The sequence below is a fragment of the Sus scrofa genome, chromosome 8, assembly GCF_000003025.6.
Source record: "Sus scrofa isolate TJ Tabasco breed Duroc chromosome 8, Sscrofa11.1, whole genome shotgun sequence".
Taxonomy (NCBI): domain Eukaryota; kingdom Metazoa; phylum Chordata; class Mammalia; order Artiodactyla; family Suidae; genus Sus; species Sus scrofa.
The window spans coordinates 102,192,854-102,207,729 of record NC_010450.4 but is presented as its reverse complement, the minus strand read 5'-3'; the positions used below and the strand labels follow the sequence as shown (position 1 = coordinate 102,207,729).

General features: G+C 37.0%; 1 protein-coding gene across 7 annotated transcripts in view; it reads right to left on the bottom strand.

Annotated features, from left to right (window-relative positions):
• The window catches only part of TRPC3 (transient receptor potential cation channel subfamily C member 3), a 76,974-nt gene continuing 63,315 nt past the window's right edge, over window positions 1,218–14,876 (bottom strand). For 2 of the 7 annotated variants that reach the window (XM_005666891.3, XM_021100465.1), the window contains 2 exons: window positions 4,268–4,343; window positions 1,218–1,658 (listed from right to left, as the gene is read on the bottom strand). In XM_005666891.3, the coding sequence (XP_005666948.1) occupies window positions 1,516–1,658; window positions 4,268–4,343 (219 nt within the window). In that variant the 3' untranslated portion in view covers window positions 1,218–1,515. 7 annotated transcript variants of the gene reach the window in all.

Genomic DNA, 14,876 nt, shown 5'->3' with positions numbered 1-14,876 from the left:
AACAATACATTGAGTGTTTTATGGTCCGTGAAGAGATGAGGGCACTTACCAGCCTATATCCCTTTGTCTAGTAGTTATGAGGCATTGTGGATATTACTAGTGTTCACCTCACTTCTATGGTAAGTCAGATACATACACATCACAATCTTTTTGTGTAGCAAGTATAACTGAAATGCCTTGATGAGAAAAAGGATGTTGGAGTTCCCGTCGTGGCTCAGTGGTTAACGAATCCAACTAGGAACCATGAAGTTTCGGGTTCGATCCCTGGCCTTGCTCAGTGAGTTAAGGATCCTGCATTGCTGTGGCTCTGGCGTAGGCCCGCGGCTACATCTCCGATTAGACCCCTAGCCTGGGAACCGCCGTATGCCGTGGGAGTGGACCTAGAAAAGGCAGAAAGACAAAAAAAAAAAAAGAAAGAAAGAAAAAGGATGTCAATCATTGGAAGCAATGATGGCAAGTGATGCCTTAAAGGGAAATAAAACACAGCTGGTGATGCTTGGACACGCCTTTCCAGGCACACAGACATTGCTCATTGCTTTTTTCTATTTCTTCCCATGGCATACCCTCCAAAACTCAGAGTGGTGTTGACAGACAAAGATATGAAGCCAGTTTTTGATAACTTATTTTTGCATTAACGCATCAGAGGCAGAAATTAGGAGGTGATAAAAACTACCAACCTGCATAACCCCCAACTTTAAAAAATTTACCACTTCGCTGACTAAATTCACATTACTGAAAAACAACCAGTAAAACCTGACAGAAAGCAAACAGTATATACTTTAGAAAAGTCTTTAATGTGTTGTTCTGAACAATTCTCTGAAACTTAAATATGTAACGTTATTATATTTTCCATTAACCCATTTCATTGTAAAATTCTTCATTCAGGACTCAAAGGTTCTAGAATTATCAGTGATGCCAAAAATTCTAAGAAAATTTGACAATGCCATAGCTGTCTGTAAAATTTTTTTCAGCTTCTGTTTTTCAAAAAAAAAAAAAAAAACAAAAACAAACCTTCAGCACTTGGACAAGAGACGGTATGCTACATAGTGATGGCCTTTTAATACTTATTTGTATTTTGTTGGCAGTTCAGCTGATTTCAACAACATTTATTGAGCACCTACTATGTATCTGGCACTGTACTAGATGCTGGAGACACGAAAATGAATAAGACATGGTCCCTGTCCCCAAGCAGCCACAGTCTCTTGGAGGCAATCAGGTAGTGCAAAGATGTAGAGTTTATTCTAAAACAAACAAAAATGTCAGTAATGTAGTAATATTGGGCCTTTAAATACAATGGCATGTCACTGTTTGTAATGTCAAGGCAGACAATTAAAATGAAGACCATTTGCTTGTGATGAAACAGTAAAATCATTAAGACCTAACTTTTAAAGATTCACATGATAAAGGTAATTAACACTAAAAATTTACACCATAGTTTTTTCAAGTATTTCATACTTAGAAATATTATTGCCCACATTTGTGCTATAGTCGAAGCCATAAGTCCAGGTTACTGAATCATTCACATCTCAGCATGCTGGGATTCAGCTTCTCACTGAGTTTATGAATTAGAATGGCTAATTCTTCAGTTGCTTGGCTCTTGTCCTCCAAAAGTTCATAGCGAAGGCTGGAGATATCTTGCTTGATTTCTTTTAATTCACCTACGGTATTTATATTAAAAATATATAATTGGTAATTTGCTCTTCGGATGTAGGAAAAAACAGAGTGAAATTAATACAACAGTAATACATTTGTCTTATATCATCACAATGTAATTATTTTGTTTTGTTTTTTTCCTTTAAAATGTTTAAGAAATGTCTACCTTTAAAAATGTACTGACCTTTGAAAAAAGCTAAAGACGTGGTCCACCTATGTTTTAAAAGTAAGACTCAGCTCAGGTATTGCCCTGTGGCTCAGCCATCTTTTAACACAGAGTGATTTCTCTGTTAACTGGTTTATAATCAGGGAATCGTCTTGCTGTCTTCAGGGAGTTCTGGTTCCCTGAGCCCTAAGAGTGGACACCTACATAGACCATCTCCCATTGCTAGGCTAGAATGGATTCCTAGCAAAATGAAATGCCACTAAAAATGAATCAATCTATTTAACAGGCAAATACGCACCTGGAAGAAGTAAGTTTTAGGTCAAATTTGAAGTAAGGGAAAGGAAGGAAAAAAAGCAGGGGTGTTTCTTAGGGAAGGCCATGGTAATGAACATGGAGTCAAGAAACAAACAAATTAGTTTCTCTAAGGAAATAACAAGCAATGGTGGATTAAGGAGTTAAGACATGATGCCGCTGGCAATGTGTATATACATAGACCCCTGGCCGTGGAGACTATTCCTATAATTTGACTTGGCAGTAATACCTGAGCATACATAGATTATAATTAAAAATTGGATTTCTTACAAATAATCGTACTATAGATAAACCATTGGCCCCGAAAGGTAAACTATGGAACAGGAATTTATTCTGAATCTAAGAAATGATTCTTCAAATTATTGGCACTTTAACAGCTTTTTATAATAAAATCACACGTAAAACATAACTTTCATGATATTTCCTGGTATCTTTATGATGTTTTACAGTATAATCTCTGTTGTTTTACTATATAAAAATCAGAACATCTTTATGTTAAGGAGTTCTAACACTTCTTCAGGAATACACACATTTGTTGATTCCTTTTCTGGCCCCCCACCACCAAAAAAAAAAGAAGTCCTTCCTTTCATATTTGGCAATATAGATGAAATAAATGGATCAAATTCAAAAATCACAAGTCTAGGCTTTTGTGGAAGAAATGGATTCCCACACCATTTGGCATATGTGGACCATAAGACCAGGGAGCCCCCTTTCACCTCCCCCCCACATTCTTCTTCCTTTTTAGTTATAAGGAAGCCTACAAACTAAGTGTGGTATTTAGTCCGCCAATACAGGAAACACAAATTACCCATTTATTAAGTTAGGAGGTTAAGTTATATGATATACTTTCTTAGAACCTCATTCAAAACGCCAAATACTCATTAATTCATTTTCCTCTTTTGTGTAAAAGGACTTGGACGATGCTCCTTGTTTTTGATGCTGTCAAGACAGTCCAATTCCCCCATCACTTAATATTTTTGTTTGTTTTCAGGGAGTTTATGGTACAACTGACCAGGTTTCTGTTTTCTAAATTAAAACTCAATTCCAATCCTGTCTCCCTGAGACTGTTTCTAGGCCACCATGACTGGATTTTTGCTGGTTTTCAATCACACATTCTTAGATTTCTTTTTTTCCAAAGCATACCACTTTGTTGACCCAGATTTGTAAGGGATTCCTTGCATGAATCAAGTAATGGCTTCAAAGCTCATCAACAATTTTACTTGTTAGCCTTTCTTATCAGTGCAGACAGATCTAATGGCATCTCATTGGGTTGAAAACTGTGCTTTCCATTTTTAGGGCAACTTATTTCTCCCTGGTTGATTTCTTTCCAACTCTGGGCCTGTGGCTGCAACTGCTGCATGTGGAAGTCCCCACCGGGGGATTGAACCAGTGCCACAGCAGCGACCCAAGCCGCTGCAGCGACCCAAGCCACTGCAGTGACACTACTGGATCCCTGACCCACTGTGCTACAAGGGAACTCCTACACCACAGCTTTTGATGAAAAAATTTTATAGTCCAAACAGATGTTCTGCCTGGGATATGCCTGGAAAAACAGGCATCTTTAAGTAAGACTCCAAGAATAAAAGTGAAAGGCAAAAGAGAAACAGTGGGTGGGGAAAACAGGGTAGAGATTTCCTTCTGGATAACAAAATAAAGATTTTTCTGATGAACTGTGGATGTTGTTTGAGCTGACCATTATTTTACTTCCATCAATGGAAAAATGTTAACACTCATGTGAACTCACTGAAACTAAAGACTACTTACGTAACAGGGGTTAAAAGCTCCCAGAAAGATAGCAGTATTTTCATTTTAAGAATGACTACAAAATTTGGTTGTGATGATTGTTGTACACCTATAAATGTAATAAAATTCATCAAGTAATTAAAAATAAAATTTTTCTTTAAAAAAAAGAATCAGGCCATTCCACAGGGATAAATTGAATCTGTTTGACATTTTAAATAACTGTTTCTTTAAAAGGACAAAGTTTTAGAGATGTAACATAAGATTCTCCTGACAATCTTGGAGGAACCCAAACTGTAACCCGAGACTGGATTTTTAAAGTATCCTTCAATATGAAGTCTTCCACGTTCATTAAGTTAGTTGTAAAAGGATGTTTCTCACATTGAAGATGCTTACCTTCATTAACTTCATCATTTTCTTTGTCTACTTGTGCTTTCAAAACATATCGTTTTATAAGTCTTTTCATTATCTGCTGTTGGGGGAAAAAAAAAAAACTTCGATCACCAATGATATACGTAAGTAATCTGGATCCTATTCTCCAAAGGGTCTTATGTACCTGTAAAGCAAACATCTCAGGGGAGAGAAATTGTATGTAACTATTTACAGAAGACTCGCCCAGATTTCAGAACTTAATCCCTTTTCTTCCCTACATACTGAGTTTTACTGGATAATCCACAAACATTCATCTGACCTACCACTAATCCACCCTTTTACTCCATCCCCACCCTGCTCCAGGAATGCAAGAAGCTTTGCAAAAAAAGTTAAGCTGAAAGACTTCAATTCATGGTTTATTTTTCAACTAATTTCTCTTTAAGGTGCATTGACTGCTATATTATCCTCTATAGACACTATCTCATTTCTCACTGTTTAAAAATTTATATAAATACATGCTCAATATAGATAAGTTGGAAAATACAGAAAACAAAAAAATAAAGAAAAATCATCAATTATCCCACCTACCAAAGATAATCATTGTTGTTATTTTTAGTATATGTCCTTCCAATACAAAATTTTCTTTAAATTTTGTATATATACTGATTATTATATGTATTACATCCTATGTTTTCTAAATACCATATATTCTGTTATGTTTTTCTCTCATAACTATATATATTGTGAATATATTTCAAAGTAATAATGGTTCTTACAAGATAACTATTTATCCATTTGGATAAAATTATATTGGAGCCCTACTTTATACCATACAGAAAAAGGGTTAAAGCACTGCAGCATGTAGGGGGCTGGAAGTGGGATCTTGGTTCCCAGACCAGGGATTGAACCTAAGGCATAGCAGTGAAAGGGTCAAGTTCTAATCACCAGTCACCAGGGAACTCCCAAAATAAATCCTCTAGGAGTTCCTGTCATGGAGCAGTGGTTAACGAATCCGACGAGGAACCATGAGGTTGTGGGTTCGGTCCCTGCCCTTGCTCAGTGGGTTAACGATCCAGCATTGCCGTGAGCTGTGGTGTAGGTTGCAGACGTGGCTCGGATCCCGCATTGCTGTGGCTCTGGCATAGGCTGGTGGCTACAGCTCCGATTAGACCCCTAGCCTAGGAACCTCCATATGCCGCGGGAGCAGCCCAAGAAATAGCTAAAAAAAAGACCAAAAAAAAAAAAAATAAGTAAATCCTCTAAATTCCTTAAAAGAAAGTATAAGAGAATATATTTATAAATTAAATGTAGAGCTGGATGTTTTTTAAACAAGATAAAAAATTCTAATTACAGTACAAAAGATTGATAAATTCAATTTCTTTACAATTAAAACTTCTGTTTATAAAGACATCATATAAAAATGAAAAGGTAATACACAGTGGGAGAAAATATTGACTACTTATAAAAACTGGTAAAGAACTTGGATCCAAGATACATGAAGAACTTTAATAAGAAAAACGTAAATAATCCAATAGAAAAATGGGCAAAAGACAAATATACACTTTACAGAAATGGAAGTGCGAATGGTTAACAAGCATATAAAACAACCTCAAACTCCTTTCTTGGGGAAATAAAAGTTATAATTAAAAGGATATGGGGAGAGCTGGGGGGCTAGTGCTAGAGAGAGGGGGAACTGGATGAAGGCAGTCAAATGGTACAAAATTCCAGCTATAAGATAAATAAGTACAAGGTATGTAATGTACAACATGATAAATACAATTAACATCATTGTATGTTACATATGAAAATGATAAGTTGATAAGCGAGTAAATCCTAAGAACTCTCATCACAAGAAAATAGTTTTTTTCCATTTCTTTAATTTTATATCTATATGAGCTGATGGCTGTCCACTGAACTTATTAGGATAATCATTTCATGATGTATGTAAGTCAAATCACTATGATGTAGACCTTAAATTTATACAGTGTTATATATCAATTACATCTCAATAAAACTAGAAAAAGAAAAACAAGTGATATAATTTTACACCCATAAAAGAAAAAAGGAATAAATATTACAATGCCAACTATTGGAAAGGATAAGCATCAATAGGACATTTTGTACTTAAATGGTATGATTATAAGTAGACCACTTTGAAAAACAATTTGGCATCTTTTTTTTTTTTTTGGCCTTGCCCATGGCATGTGGAAGTTCCCAGGCCAGGGATGAAACGTACACCACAGCAGTGACCCAAGCCACTTCAGTGACAATGTCACATTCTTAACCCACTGCACCACAGGAGAACTCCTGACATCTTTTTGTTGTTGTTTTTAATAGCCACACTCATGGAATATGGAAGTTCTTGGGCCAGGGATTGAAACTGAGTCACAGCTGCAGCAATGCTGGATCCTTTAACCTGCTGCACCAGCCAGGGATGGAAACTGCAGCCCCACAGCAACCCAAGCCACTGAAGTTAGATTCTTAACCCACTATGCCACAGTAGGAACTCCATGGCATCTTTTTTTTAAACTGAGGTATAATTGATTTACAATATTATATTAGCTTCAGTTGTACAACACAGTGATTCAATAATTTTAAAGAGTCCACTCCATTTAAAGTTATTATAAAACAATGGTCATCTTTCCTGTGCTATACAATATAGCCTTGTAGCTTATTTTATAGAGTAGTTTGTACTTATTACCCCTTACTGATTTAGCATTATCTTTTAAATTTGAATACTTGCATATCCTTTTACCCAGAAAGACCACTCCATAGTACAGGGCCTAGAGAAACTTCGCCACGTGGACCAAGAGACATAAACAACATTTATTGCAATGTTGTCTGAGAGAGCAAAAAAAAGAAAAAAAAAAAAAACCCTGGAAACATTCCAAACAAATACCAATAGAAGAATAGACAAATAAAGCATGATATGCTACACAATGTAATATCATTGTGTTTACTAATTTAATTAATGAGATTAATGAACCATAGTCACACACAACAGTACAGGATGAATCTTAGAAGCATAAATGTTGAATGAAAAATTCAAGTTGCAGTCTTCATGACATATGAGATTATTCTTATAAAGCTACTCAATAACAAGTATATCTACATAATGCATTTTTAGGAATATATATACACACACATATTTGAAAAGACAACCAAAAGCAAGAGGATGAAACACCCAAACTGGAGGATAGTGATTACCCCTTGGAGGCAAAGGTGTGTGGCCCAGGGCAGAGCACCCATGCAGAGTCAATGGACAGGTAATGTTATCCCTTTCAGGGAGCTGCTGGCTTCCTAAGTGTGCATGTTATTAATCTTCATAATTGATGATATATTACACATATTCTTGTGCATATATCCAACGTCACATTAAAAGATAAAAAAGGGGAGTTCCCGTCGTGGCGCAGTGGTTAACAAGTCAACTAGGAATCATGAGGTTGCAGGTTCAATCCCTGCCCTTGCTCAGTGGGTTAAGGATCTGGCGTTGCCGTGAGCTGTACTGTAGGTTGCAGATGCAGCTCGGATCCCCCGTTGCTGTGGCTCTGGCGTAGGCCGGTGGCTACAGCTCCGATTTGACCCCTAGCCTGGGAACCTCCATGTGCCAAGGGAGCGGCCCTAGAAAAGGCAAAATGACAAAAAAAAAAAAGATAAAACAGTGGAGTTCCTATCATGGCTTAGCAGATATGAATCTGACTACTCTCCATGAAGACATAGGTTCGATCCCTGGCCTCGCTCAGTGGGTTAAGGATCCAGCATTGCCATGAGCTGTGATGTAGGTCGCAGATGCAGCTTGAATCTGGCATTGCTGTGGCTGTGGTGTAGGCTAGCTGCTACAGCTTGGATTCAACCTAGCCTAGGAACCTCCGTATGCTGCAGGTATGGCCCTAAAAAAGATAAAAAAGACAAAAATAAATAAATAAATAAATAAAGATAAGAAAGGAAAGAAAAAAGTTCTGAACTGAAATGCAGATATTGTGAGTGGAAAATATACCTCGGTTTAAGCAAGTAGCAATTTACAAACCAAAGTGACCATTAGATGACAAGGTCAAGGAAAGGGAGAAGTCCAGGATGATTTGAGATGCGTGTGTCAGAGAATAGTGACAGATCAAGAGGGAGCCCATGTTATGGAAAAGGAAAAGCCCATTTTATCAGTAAAAATATGTATAAAACCTGTGATGTTGTATAGCATCTAGACCCCAGGACACACTCACAGCTGAGCGGATCTTAGATAGGACTCATTTATTCGTTCACCAAATATTTAGTAAGCGCCATCTCTGAGCTGGGTACTGGGCACTGGGGATACAACAGTGAACACAATCCCTTCTCCAATGAAACTTCAGTGCAACAATTCATGATGACAGGTGGATATATCAGAGATATAATTAAGTTTAGGGGATAATGCAGGCATAGCCCTATAGAAAGAAAAAACAAATGTTTACTAGTTAAAAGCAGCTTGAGAGGCAGTAATACAAATTAATGGGAAAGAAAAGACTACTTGACAAATAGTGCTGAGACAATGGCCTATCCTTGTGGGAAAATTAAAATTAGATCTTACACACACACTATATTATATATATATATATATATATATATATATATATATATATATATCCAAATGGATGAAAGATCTAAATGTGAAAAGCAAAAACTTTGTAAGGAATAGGGTAATGGTTCCTGAAAAAGCTAACAGAAAGGACAAGCCATAGGAAAAGGCTAATAAATTTGAACACATTGAGACAATTGAAAACTTTCATGCAAGGAAGGATACTGATGAAATCTTACATTAGATGGGATTTTTCCCATGGTCCTGGAATTGTTGATGAACCCAAAACTGATGACAAAAGATGCTAAGACCACAGTGCCACGAGCACTTGGAGCTAGCCACCTCTCCTCATGGCTGACTGAGAATCACTAGACCGGTGCTGAATTCCACCGACTTCTTCCTCACCTCCCACAAGGAAAAGGAACGAGCCATAGGTGGGATCGTGGGCTTTGGGGGGACTGAGGTCATTCTCTCCCTTACCCATGTGAAAGCGTGAGGGTGCAGCCTCCTCCTCAGAAGCTGAGGGAAGGAGGAAACCCAAGGCCGTTACTCATAAAGCTTAGAGTCGCCTATTCCAAAGGAAGCCTGGCATCTATTAAACATCCTGATTAAACATCTACTCTGGCAGACTTGCTGGTCTGCTTCTGGTAATCTAGTCAGAAAGAAAAGAGATCTGAGATAAGAGAGGAATAGCCATTGGAGTCAACCCATAATTTTGTTTTGTTTTGTTTTTTGTTTTTTTGTGTGTTTGTTGTTGTTGTTGTTGTTGTTATTTTGTTTTTTTTTGCCTTGCCTGCCACATGCAAAATTCCTGGGCCTGGGACGGGGTCTGAGCCACAAATGTAACCATAGCCACAGCAGTGACAACACTGGATCCTTAAGCCTCTGAGCCACCAGGTAACTCTGACTTGTCCTCTCAATACTTGATGAACAGAGACAAATTTCCACCATGTGGGGTGAAAAACATATCAGTGGAAAAGGATAATCTTTCCCATAAATGGGGCTTGGACAACAGGCTAGCTTTATGGAAAAGGTGAAAATTAGATCCACACCACAAGTCAGGGCCAGATCGCAGTATCAGGGAGCTATGCCAAGGGAAAGCAGCCCACATCACCTTTTCAGACTCCCTAAACAAGCCCTCTCTAAGCTGACAGGCAGCATTTTGGTGCCAGACACAGCAGGATATCAACATTTGGTCAGAGTTAGAGCAGCAGTGACAAACAGCAAGGAAGAAACTGAATCTACAGTTAACTCAAGGGAAAGAAGTTTGCCTTTTGGCTTCTTCCTCTTCCCTCTCCAGGGGCAGGATGAGCACCTAGAAGTTTACCAGGGGAAGGTGTGAATAAAGCAGTCCACAGTCTTAGCCACTAGAGTCACAGAGAGGTTTAGCTTGTGCCAGGGGTGAGGAACAGAGCGCTAGATTTGATTTGGAGACTTAAGTTTCAAAAGAAGGGTCCTGTTGTGGCTCAGTAGTAATGAACCCAGCAGTATCCATGAGGACATGGGTTTGTTCGCTGGCACTGCTCAGTGGGTTAAGGATCTAGCGTTGCTGTGAGCTTTGGTGTAGTTTACAGACACGGCTTGGATCTGGCATTGCTGTGGCTGTGGTGTAGGCCGGCAGCTGTAGCTCTGATTTGACCCCTAACCTGGGAACTTCGTATGCTGCGGGTGCAGCCCTAAAAGGCCAAGACAAGACAAAACAAAATAAATAAAACTGTCTCTTTAATTAAAAAAATGAGACTTTCTAATAACCAAAAGTTATAGGGTCTTGACAAGATGTTGTACACTGATCCTCCATTCAGCAGAAGAGTTAAAAATAAGAGAGTGAGAGGGAAATTATTAAAAATAAAGTCACTTTTACAGATTCATAGGCTGCGACTCCATAATGAACCCATTACATGAAGGAGTGAAACTGCTTACATAACATACCAACAAAGCAGCAGCATCCGGGACATGATAAAATTTTGACAGGCCAATAAAGTAAAGACAAACAGCCAGGTAGAATCAGGAAAAATTATTTAAATTCACAAGAAAGGTAAATGGAATGATCAACAAATGTATGAAAAGATGTTCAATCTCATTAACAATCAGAGAAGCATGAATAAAAAAAATCAATACCAATTTCCACATATAAGTTTGGCAAACATTTTTTCTTTTGGAAAAAATTCAAACCCTTAGAAAAGCCAAAAGTAAAATAAAGTGACTTATTTCAAATAGACTTTTCACCTTGATCACCAATGTTAAAATTTATCACGCTTGGCTTTATCTTGCTCTCTGTGTCTATTATTATTATACTGCTACAACATTTGGGAATAATTTTCAGACATCATGTCCCTTTATCCCCAACTACTTCTGTGAGTATCTTCTAAGAACAAGAATATTCTCTTGGAGTTCCCAGCATGTTTAATACAGTTTCTTGTCTCATTTTTCCAATCAAAGATCACATATTGTTCTTAGATATGTCTTGAGTCTCCTTTAATCTGGAACAGCTCCTTGGCCTTTCCTTGTTTTTCATGATGCTGACATTTTTGAAGTCTAGAGGGAAGTTGTTTTGGTACTTACCAAAAATTTATTTATTTTGTCTTTTATGTTTTACTGAAGTTGATTTATAATGTTGTGTTAGTTTCAAGTGTACAGTAAAGTGATTCAGTTATACATGGACATATATCCATTCTTTTTCAGATTCTTTTCCCATATAGGTTATTACACAATACCAACTGGAGTTTCCTGTGCTATACAGTAGATCCCTGTTGATTATCTATTTTACATAGAGTAATGTGTGTATATTAATCCCAAACCTCTTATTTACCCCTCCTCCTAACAAAATTTTAAAATTCTGATAATACCACCTTCTTGTGAGAACACTGGGAAACTCTTTTACTCTGTCACTGGAAATAGAAATTGAAATAACCACTCCCAGGTATATAATCCAGAAAAGCTCTTGCAAATGTGCAAAAGGAGACATTTACTAGGATTTCCATTAGAGCATTATTTATAATAGACAAAAAGGGAAAATAAGCTAAATATTTAGCAACAGAGGAATGAATAAACAAAAATGGTATGCATAAACAAAAATGGGATACTATCATATAGCAGTTACAATGAAAAGTAAGATATATGTGTACCAATACAGATAATTCTAAAAAATACAAAAAGTGAAAAAAGCAGAATATATAATGTGATTTATGTATATTTCAAAAACACATAAGACCAACTAATATATGATTGTATGAACATACTTAAGTAAGCAATAATATGTAAGGTATACATGGGAAGAACACACATGAACTTCAGGATAGTCAAGATCGCAGGGGAGACATGAAAGCTAATGCAACAGGGTGAAGATACTGTAGTTTTATCAAAATTTTCTTACAAAAAAGCTTCGAAAAGAATATGGCAAAATGTTATAGGTATTAAATTCAGACGGTAGTGGCATAGATGTCTAACAGGATATTTTGCGATAGCTTTCTGTGTTTGAAATAGTTCATAGTTAGAATTTTAAATGTACTAAAATAAAAACAAAATACTTGTATAAAAAGGTTTTTAATGCTGCTGCGCAGATTGATGTGCCTCATCATACAACTAGGCGTTTATTCCATCTTCAGCAGCAAGAGTCCTTTAGTCATGATACACAGACAAAAATTTTTTACCTTTACCAACAAAGCTGTAAAAACTTTAGCTTGTATAGAAACTGAGAATAACTCAGGGCTTCTAAAGGTTTTATTCAGTACCATTCAGAAGTGCATTATTTAGAAGCTCTCTCTCTACAAAAAATAAAACTTAAAGTGAGGTAGAATGGGTTGGGAGTCAAATATCTCTGAATTTGAATGCAGGCCTTTATTTACTACCTGAATGAACTTATGGTGCATAAACTCTTGAAGCTTCCATTTCCTTATCCATAAAATGGGGGTAATGAAACTCAACTCATAAGTTGCACAGATTGAATAAATGCATGTAAAAGCATGGTCCCTACTTAAAAAAGGGTAGCTCTTGTTAGTATTATTTATAATACTTGAACATTAAGATATTGCTACCCACATTCCCTACTATAAAACTCTAAAACATTTATGTAACATTATCCAAAACCACACTTGGAAAGTCTATGAGCACATGAAAAAATGTTCAACATCACTGATTATTAGAGAAATGCAAATCAAAACTACCACGAGATACCACCTCACCCCAGTAAGAATGGCCATTATTAATAAGTTCACAAATAACAGATGCTGGTGGGGGTATGGAGAAAAGGGAACCCTCCTGCACTGTTGGTGGAAATGTAAGCTGATATAACCACTATGGAGATCAGTGTGGAGGTAGCTTAGAAAACTATACATATAACCCAGAAATTCCACTCTTGGGCACATATCTGAACAAAACTTTCCTTGAAAAAGACACAAGCACCTGCATGTTAATTGCAGCACTATTCACAATAGCTGAGACATGGAAACATCCCAAATGTCCATCGACAGACGATTGGATTAGGAAGATGTGGTATATATACACAATGGAATACTACTCAGCCATAAAATAATGCCATCTGCAGCAACATGGATGGAACTAGAAACTCTCATCCTGAGTGAAGTAAGTCAGAAAGAGCAAGACAAATACCATATGATATCACTTATATCTGGAATCTAATATACAGCACAAATGAAACTTTCCACAGAAAAGAAAATCGTGGACTTGGAGAATAGACTTGTGGTTGCCAAGGGGGAAGGAATGGGATGGATTGGGAACTTGGGATTAATAAGATGCAGACTATTGCTTTTGGTATGGATTAGCAATGAGAAACTGCTGTGTAGCACTGAGAACTATGTCTAGTCACTTATGATGGAGCATGATAATATGAGAAAAAAGAATGTATACATGTATGTATAACTCCATCATCATGCTGCAGAAAATTGACAGAAGACTGTAAACCAGCTACAATGGAAAAAAATAAAAATCATTTTATATATATATATATATATATACACACACACACACACACACATACATATACATAAAAAGAAAGCCTATGAGGACTTCATTTACTGCTAGTAGGAAAAATATCAGGAAAATAAAATATTTTAAACCTTCATAGAGTGTGCAGGTTCCTTAGAAACATCCTGAACATGCCACTCAGATTAAATTCCCTCACTGAAAACAGGAAGGCATATTCATTTCCATATCATCTTTACACTTCAGGGGAAATCATGGTTACAGGCTTAATTTTTTTCTTTGCAAAATTTAATGTGTTTTAAGCTCTCCATGTATCCAACAAAAATGTTCACCTTAATATTTACAGATTAATATACTTATCTAGCACTGCACCAAATCTAAGTTTTTCTAAAAGGCAAGAAGATACCTGCTGTTGAACTCAAGTCAGTTTTTCCACACAGGACATTACCTGCTAATCATCCATCCACTCTCTAGTTAATTTAGGAAATACAATTGATGTGAATTCCAAAATGATTTGCAGCTCAAAGAAGGGGCACAACTGAGCCATCTCCATTCTATTAGCTAGAGGACAGCTTGTCTGATGAACCCAGGCAGTATTGTATAGAGAAAGTGGGGTGCAAGGGCAAACTGCCTGGATTTGAGTGTGTTTAGTTATTTACAAGCTGAGGAATCTTGGTGACTTTATCCGTGTAATGGAAATGACAGAATCTATATTATCAAAGATAATACAGATAAATTACATAGAAGGTGCTCAATTAATAGAACTATTATTCCTTCTTCTTAGTATTATTATTTTGCTTTTAGGGCTACACCCATGGCACATGTAAGTTCCCAGGCTAGGGCTTGAATCAGAGCTACAGCTGCTGGCCTATGCCACAGCCACAGCAACGCCAGATCTGAGCCATGTATGCAACCTACACCACAGCTCACGGCAATGCCAGATTCTTTAACCCACTGAGCAAGGATAGGGATTGAACCCGCATCCTCATGGATACTAGTCAGGCTCATTACTGCTGAGCCACAGTGGAAATTTCCTATTCCTTATTATAATTTATACTTCTTTTGTGAAGCAAATCTTGAGTAACCAATCTTAATAATTATGGTACCATAGTCAAAGAGCATGTAACTTTTATGTCATAAGTA